General features: G+C 44.8%; 1 protein-coding gene across 1 annotated transcript in view; it reads left to right on the top strand.

Moving 5' to 3' along the window:
* The window catches only part of LOC122552148 (transmembrane ascorbate-dependent reductase CYB561), a 29,683-nt gene extending 23,310 nt beyond the window's left edge, over positions 1–6,373 (top strand). The window contains exon 6 of the mRNA XM_043694650.1: positions 3,570–6,373. Within this exon, the coding sequence (XP_043550585.1) occupies positions 3,570–3,771 (202 nt within the window). The 3' untranslated portion in view covers positions 3,772–6,373. The remainder of the gene's footprint in view (positions 1–3,569) is intronic.
* Positions 6,374–8,272: the final 1,899 nt, after the last annotated feature.

The following is an 8,272-nucleotide window of genomic DNA, read 5'->3' as shown; positions in this document are numbered from 1 at the left end:
CAGGTTAAGTGAATTGGCCATGCTAAATTACCCATAGTGTTAGGTAAGGGGTAAATGTAGGGGTATGGGTGGGTTGTGCTTCGGCGGGTCGGTGGGGACTTGTTGGGCCGAAGGGCCTGTTTCCACACTGTAATGTAATGTAATGTAATGTAATCTAATTATTCTTTGCATGTGAAGGCTGGTGGGGTGAAAGGTGAGAACAAGAGGGACCCTATCCTTGTTCTGGGAGGGGAGGGAGGGGGTGAGGGTCGTGGCGCGGGAGATGGACCGCATGCTGTCGAGAGCCCTGTCAACAACTGTAGGTGGGAAGCCACAGCTCCTCTCCCTGTCATCTCTCTCTGCACTGTCATTATCACCTCGTTATTGCTACCTTTGCTTCTGGAACCATGACTCACCTTCTCTCAGCCTCGTATATAAATACCTCCCTATTTCTCCCCTTTTTTAGCTTTGACAAAGGGTCAGTTAGACTCGAAACGTCAGCTCTTTTCTCTCCTTACAGATGCTGCCAGACCTGCTGAGATTTTCCAGCATTTTCTCTTTTGGTTTCAGATTCCAGCATCCGCAGTAATTGGCTTTTATTCAGTTACGAGTGGGGTACCACAAGGATCTGCTTTGGGGTCACTGTTGTTTGTAATTTTTATAAATGTTGAAAAATGTGGTGCTGGAAAAACACAGCAGGCCAGGCAGCATCCGAGGGGCAGGTGAATCGCGTTTTGGGCATAAGCCCTTCTTCAGGAATTTTTATAAATGACCTGGATGAGGGCGTAGAAGGATGGGTTAGTCAAATTGTGCATGACACTAAGGTCATTAGAGTTGTGGGCAGTGCTGAAGGATGTTGCAGGTTACAGAAGGATAAAGATAAGCTGCAGAGCTGGGCTGATATGCAGCAAATAGAGTTTAATGCACAAAAGTGTGAGGTGAATCACTTTGGAAGGAGTAACAGGAATGCAAAGTACTGGGCTAATGGTAAGATTTTTGGTGGTGTAGATGAACAGAGAGATCTCACTGTCCTGGTACATAGATCCCTGAAAGTTGCCACCCAGGTTGATAGGTTGTTAAGAAGACGTACAGTGTGTTAGCTTTTATTGGTAGAGGGACTGAGTTTCAGAGCCATGAGGTCATGTTGCAGCTGTACAAAACTCTGGTGCGGCTGTACTTGGAGTATTGTGTACAGTTCTGGTCACCGCATTACAGGAAGAATGTAGAAGCTTTGGAAAGGTTCAGAGGAGATTTATTAGGATGTTGCCGGGTATGGAGGGAAGGTCTTATGAGGAAAGGCTGAGGGACTTGAGGCTGTTTTTGTTAGAGAGAAGGTTTAGAGGAGACTTAATAAAGCCATACAAGGTAATCAGAGGACTAGATAGGGTTGACAGTAAGAGCCTTTTTCCTCAGATGGTGATGGCTAGCATGAGGGGTGATAAATGTAGGACAGACATCAGATGTAATTTCTTTACTCAGTGTGTAGTTGGGGCATGGAATGCACTGCCTGCAATTGTAGTTGACTCGCCAACTTTAAAGGCATTTAAATGGTCATTGGATAAACATATGGATGAGAATGGAATAGTGTGGGTTAGATGGGCCTCAGATTGGTTTCACAGCGGTGCAACATCGAGGGCCGAAGGGCCTGTACTGCACTGTTATGTTCTATGTTCTATGGCTGTGATTTGTGACTATCCACCAACATGATTCCTCTGTCAATGGAAATAGTTTTTCTTTGTCTCCCATGTCTGTTCCCCTTCATATTATGAAAAAAAATGATTCTGGTGCAGTCCAACCAGGACTTGGTACAGATGAAGCAGGACCTCCAACTCCTTGCTTTGAATTGCCAGATATAAAGGCGAGCATCCCATTCAGCTTTTTCTGTGCCTGAACATCCTATTGTGCTGACCTGTAGGGTGTGTATTGCAGGGAGGTGCTGGTGTAGTGGCCTAGTAATCCAGAGACCCAGCTCATCGTTCTGGAAACATGGGATCAAATCGCACCAGGATTTACCGGGACTTAAATTCAATGAACAAATCTGAAACATAAATCTAGTCTCAAATGATGGAGAAAAGTTATCTAGTTTACTGATATCATTTAGGGAAGGACATTTTTCATCCTTACCTGGTCTGGCCTACATGTAACTCCAGACCCACAGCAATAGTGATGGATTCTAAACTGTCCTCTGAGCAAGCCACTTGGTTCAGGGGTAAGTAGGGATGGGCTACAAGCGTTTGCAATGCCCACACCCTCTGAAAGACTCCATGCGAAAAACAATGCCCCCCCCACCCCTCCGTCCTCCCTGAGTCCATTTGTTCCTGACTATTTCTGACTTTTCATCATTTCAACAGTGCTCTGTGCTATTTCTCTGAAGTAGACAACGTCCCAGAGAAATTAAATTGTCACAGTTTTGTCCAAAACTCTTAATCCGTAAGTATCTCTTTATTAGGATTCCATTTGCCTAATGCTTCCACTGTTACGATCAATAAAACTTGTGATGTGGCTGTCGATTCTATTATCTAAACCATGAACAAGTAGGAAGTGATTTTGCAGATCGTTGTGGGGCACAACTTGTAGCATTTGCAATTAGAGCACCATCCATTATCCCTACTCCTTTCTGCAAGATTTCAACTAATTTCTTAACGAGGTAAATAATTTGTCTTAAATTCTATCAGCTTCACCTTCCGATGACAGTTTATTTCTACTGGAGGACTTTATAAGGTGCTTTCTGGATATCCTGCTATTTTCCTCCCATTTGTTTATGGGTTGTGAGACAAGGCCAACATGATGTGCCTCACCTTGAGAGCCTTGAGATGGTAATTATCGGCTTCCTTCCTGAACGGCTGCAGTCCGTGTTGGTGCAGCTACACCCACAGTGCTTCTCAGGAAGGAATTCCAGGACTGTCAATGAATCAATGAATGTGCATTTCCACATTGAAATGATGTGCGACCTGGAGGGGAACGTGCAGGTGATAGTGTTCCCATCTCTCCTTCTATGTGGTAGCAGTCATGGGTTTGGCAGGTGTTGACGAAGGACCCTTGGTGAGTCGCAGCAGTGTATCTTGTAGAAGGTACACACTGTGCAGCCAAGATGGGTCTGTGATGGATGGACTGCAAACAAATGAACTGCTTTGTCCTGAATGGTGTCAAGCTCCTCAAGTGTTCTAGGAGCTGTGGTTCATCCAGGAATATAGAGAACGTTGGGCCAAACTCTTGACTTGTGTGTTATAGATGATGAACCACATTTAGGAGTAAGTTATGTGTCCCAAAGTTCCAAGCCTCTGACTTGGTCTTGTAGCCACAGTATTGATTTGACTGATCCAGTTCCATTTCTGGTCAATGGTACCTCCCAAGTTGTTGACTGTGGGGGGTTTAATGATGGTAACGCCACTGAGTGTCAAGGGGAGATGGTTGGATTCTCTCTTACTGGAGATGTTCATTGCCTGTCACTAGTGTGTGCGATGTGTCAGGCCGAAATGTGGGAGTCATTTGGGGCAGGACGTCATGTAATAGATACCTTGAGGAACATGACAAACTGATGTTGACAACCCCGCGGAGGATTTTGCCTGAACCAATCCTTTCCCTTGCAGTGACACCTACTCGAAATTCGCAGCAGCAGGAGTCATGGCGAACGTGTTGGGCCTGGTGTTGGTCGGCTTCGGGTTAACGGTTGGTTATATCGTGACTCGCAGCGAGTGGAAGCGGGCAGCAAGCCCAGAGGAGGAAGCTCTCTCCATGCATTTCAAAACCCTGACTGAGAGGGACAGCCCTGATTCACCACAGGGATCATAAATGGTCAAACCCAGCACCTACAAGTAGCAGCCTGGTCATGCTGTGTGAGTGAGTGAGTGTAAATGACATGTGCTTTCTTGATGTCTCACTGTCTCCTTTTGATCAATAAAACCCATGTTGCTTATTTTCCCTAATAATGCAAAGCTGTCTCAAGTCCCCAGTAAACTCTACTTGGGGGTGTATCAGCAGTTATCACATCCCAGAAAAGTAAGAATTGAAAACTGGATGAATTAAAGGATAACAATTAAGATTTTACCTCAGGGAGCCACAGATACCAGTCTGTTAGGTTGACCTTGTGTGGAATGAGCTTGAGTAAGTTCAGCCCAATTCCCATTGGACCATGGGATGATGGTAACCCCCGATCAGCTGGAAGGCAGCTGAAGGAACCTCGAATCAGTGCCGTCCCGAACAATCCAGACTCTCTGTCCAGATTGATGCTATGGCAAGGGGTAGGATCAGTGTGGCGTGAGGTTTACGCTGCCAAACCTGGCCTACTTCTTGTTGGCACAAGGTTCTCTGACACCATCACCCGTTAACTTCACAAGTGTCAAATTAAATCTTTGTTATTAAATAATAGGTTAGACTATAAAAAGTTTTGAAATAAATCGGTAGGATTTATTATTAGCCCACTTCCATTCTGTACCAGCTGCCATATATAATACCCCAGTGTTGAGAGAGAATTGGTTATATATAACATGAGGGTAACCATTTCAGAGTGTTCTCATCTCCACACTCCAGGGAATCGAAATCTGTACAAACTGCCTTTTATTGAGTCTAAAATGTACACAATTCGCATCAATTTAGCAGCAAGACATCCTGTACCCACATTCCTGTCTAACTTCCTCTTTGTTACCCAGGACATCAGTATGCTAGAAATCTTCTTTTATTCTCATCTCCCCTTCCTCCTGAGGATTTATTTCCACTCTTTCTATTCCAAAATGTCAAGACTGTGAAATTCTTCTTCCTCCACTAATTTCCAGCTTTGAGAGAATGTGACTTCCTGTCCCCAGCCACCATGCCCTTACTGTCTTGTTTTTGGCTCCATGACAAAATGATCTTCTCTCCATGATCACTTGGAAAAGGATCAGTAACTGATGGAATGAAAGCTGACTGTTATTAATTAGCTTTATTTTCCATCCCCAATACCTTGATCTTTTCAGAGAGTTAAAAAGACCCTTTCTCACAAAACAATTCCCTTGATTTATTTCTGGCTTAAACTGGAGATTAAACTTTCATTCCTGGAAATCAGGACAAGAACCAAGCAGCCGGTATTTTGAGAACTCTTGGATAATATATTTCTATCCCATCATTGCTGTTGTCCACCTTGCACTAGCCTTCCTCTGGGGTGAGGGGAGGAGATTCAGCCTTGGCTGTAACGGTAAGGGAGAGTGGAACAGCCCAGTATACACCTCCGATCGTCCTGATCTACAGCATGACCAATGGCCAGGGGGAGAATGGAAAATGGGCATGGGCCAGGAAACCTCTCTGCTTGAGTATGACTCTGGAACTTTCTGTAGCTCAAATCTGCCTCTGCTGTTTGGGGGGGCTTTGTTCATTTTTGCTAGAACACAAATGTTAGTTAGGCTTACAGTAGAAAGAGTTTTACTCTGCGTCTAACTCCATGCTGTGCCTGTACTGAGTGTGTTTGTTAGGGACAGTGTCAAGGGAGCTTAACATCTAGTTAACTTACAGTTTAAGAAAGTAGAGGGAGCTTCACTCCTGTGTCTAACCCTGTGCTGTCTCTATCCTGGGAGTATGTGATGGGGACAGTGTAGAGGGAGCTTCACTCTGTGTCTAACCCTGTGCTGTCCCTGTCCTGATGAATGAATAAGCTGAAAATGTTGTATTGCTAGTGAAAGCACAGGATTTAGTTCATGTCAGAGACAGCAATTGGGATTCAGGCAGTGTCTAGTTGAAGTATTGTTATGGAATAAGTGTAAGGATAATATCGTCCTGCCAGGATATCTGCCAGTAAGTGCAACAATAATCACCTGGGTCCGTTAGCATCTGTGGACAGAACGGAGAAGTGAATGTTTAAAGAACAGATCCACCGTAGGATCTGGTTGCAAAGAGCTCATTCCTGATCCTGAAATTGTCTGTCCTCCCCAGAGAGATGTTCCCTGACCTGCTGGGAAGTTGTTGCATTTCCTGAGTTCTTATTTGGATTGATAGGACAATTCCCGTCTGTGTTTAACACTTCTAGAAAACCCTGGGCTATTTTCATGTGACTGCAGGACCAGGGCTTTGTGAGCAGATAGTGAATGATAATAGCAAGCTTGCTTCCACAGTATGACCTAACCTCTCTGACCAGTGTTCTTCACCAGTGAGGCCACTCACAGATCCCTGTATTGCAGACTGAAGGATACCTCATGAAGTTTGTTCATTATGTTACTGAATGTCACCTATTAGAATTAGGTCAAAGCCAAGATGATATCGACAGTTTACACTGAAACAGAAGGAGATGGAAGAGGGAAATCAGCATCTATTTGTTCACTTGTGAATGATTTCAGTCAGAATGTGTGTCTGTCAGTTAAGTATTTGTTTATTACTTTGCTCTGTATTATATTGTAAGATTTTAAATAAATGTTGCAGCCAAAATTGATTTTGTGTGTGTGCTGTATGGTCCTATCCTGCTGGTTCGGTTGATTCAGATATTCCCGCAGGGTCATTGAATCCCTACACTATGGGAGACAGGCCATTTGGCCCATTGAGTCCATTCCAACCCTCTGAAGAGCATCCCACCCAGGCTTGACCCTCTCACCTATCCCTGCACCACTCATGGCTAATCTACCAACCTACAGACCATGGGCAACTTCCCACGGCCAATTCACCCGAACCTGCACATCTTTGGATTGTGGGAGGAAACTGGAGGAACTCCAGGCAGACACAGGGAGAGTGTGTAAACATCATACAGAAAGTCACATGAGGCTGGAATTGAACCCAGGTCCCTGGCACTGTGAGGCTGCAGTGCTAACCAGCGAGCCACCATCCCTCTCACTCTGTCCTTCCATTTCTCCGAGTACCCAAAGCTGAAATAGCTGGGGTTACCCATTAGTGTTGCCTTTGGTTAAACCCTAATGGGGCAATCGACAGGCCCAGGCCAATGCTCTGGGGATATCAGTTCAGTTCCCACCTCAGTAGCTGAGAAATTTAAATGCAATAAATCAGTCTGGAATATGAAGCTAGTCTCAGTGAAAATGACAATGAAAACCAACATCAATTGCTGTGAAAAGCTCATTGGTTCATTGATGAAGGACATTCCCATCCTTAACCAGTTGACATTTGACCCTGGGACCACAGTGATGTCAATGACTCTGAACTGTCCTTTGTAAGGGCAAAGTTCAGGGCATCTGAGGGATGGGCAAAACATGCTGCTGGCCAATACAGTGTGAAAGAGTGATGAGAGTAAAAGCATGTGAACTTTGGCGGGGGGTGGGGGTGGGGGGGGGGTCAGTGGAGAAGAGCTTCAGATTTCAAAAACTGAAAAGAAAATGCTAAAGAGGAGAAATGAGGGGAATTCTGAGGAAGGGTGACCGGATTTGAAACATTCACTCTGATCTCTCTTCACAGATGCTGCCAGACCTGCTGAGCTTTTCCAGCACCTTCGGTTTTTATTTCTGGTTTACAGCATCCGCTGTTCTCTTGGATTTTATGAGCAATGTTTTGCAGGAAGTGTGATGCACGATTGGGGAAGAGGAGGCAGGGCTAAAGACAGGAGGAGTTGGCATGTGAAAGGACTGACGTTCTGAAACAAGGTGGCTGGTTTTGGTGTCGATAGTCGCTGGAGTCTACATTGCAGTGTTCACCAAGGGCTGCCACAGCTTACCTGGGTCAACACAGATCTTGGGATCAAGTTTGCACTCTGCCCTTATTTAACAATCTAAATTGAAAATGCATACATTTTCCAAAGTCAAATCAGGAGCCAGTCGAACTAGCAGCATTGGGGAAATAATTGTTATCTGTTTCTCCTTTTCCATTCAAAAATATCTTTGAAATATTTACTGAAAATGACTTAGGAATGAACCCATCCAGCACAGCCTTTCTGAGTAATTAAAGTACATTCATACTTCGAAACATTTGACAGTATGTCTGTTTCATGACCTTTCACCTTTAACAAGTTGAAGTGTAAGAACCTCCCCAAAGTCCTGTAAATGGCCATAATTCGCATAAACATGACCATGATGATTCATTTGCTTTGTGGGTGTGACCAGATTCCAGCGTCCAATCATCCAACTGTACAGTACAGGCCATTAAACCCGTCACATCCACACTGCCCTCAGTACCCTACTACTGGCACTGATCATACTTCCCAGCACCAGGCTCAGAGCTTTGGATTCCTGATGAAGGGCTACGGCCTGAAACATCGATTTTTCCTGCTCCTCAGATGCTGCTAGGCCTGCTGTGCTTTTCCAGCACCACACTCTCAACTCATTTTAAGTGTTTATCTGGGTCCTTTTTGAGGTTGCAAGGTTTCCCACTTCAACCTCTGTCCCCTGCAGTG

This window comes from Chiloscyllium plagiosum, chromosome 8, assembly GCF_004010195.1.
Source record: "Chiloscyllium plagiosum isolate BGI_BamShark_2017 chromosome 8, ASM401019v2, whole genome shotgun sequence".
NCBI classification, from domain to species: Eukaryota; Metazoa; Chordata; class Chondrichthyes; order Orectolobiformes; family Hemiscylliidae; genus Chiloscyllium; species Chiloscyllium plagiosum.
This window is presented reverse-complemented; position numbering and strand designations above follow the sequence as displayed.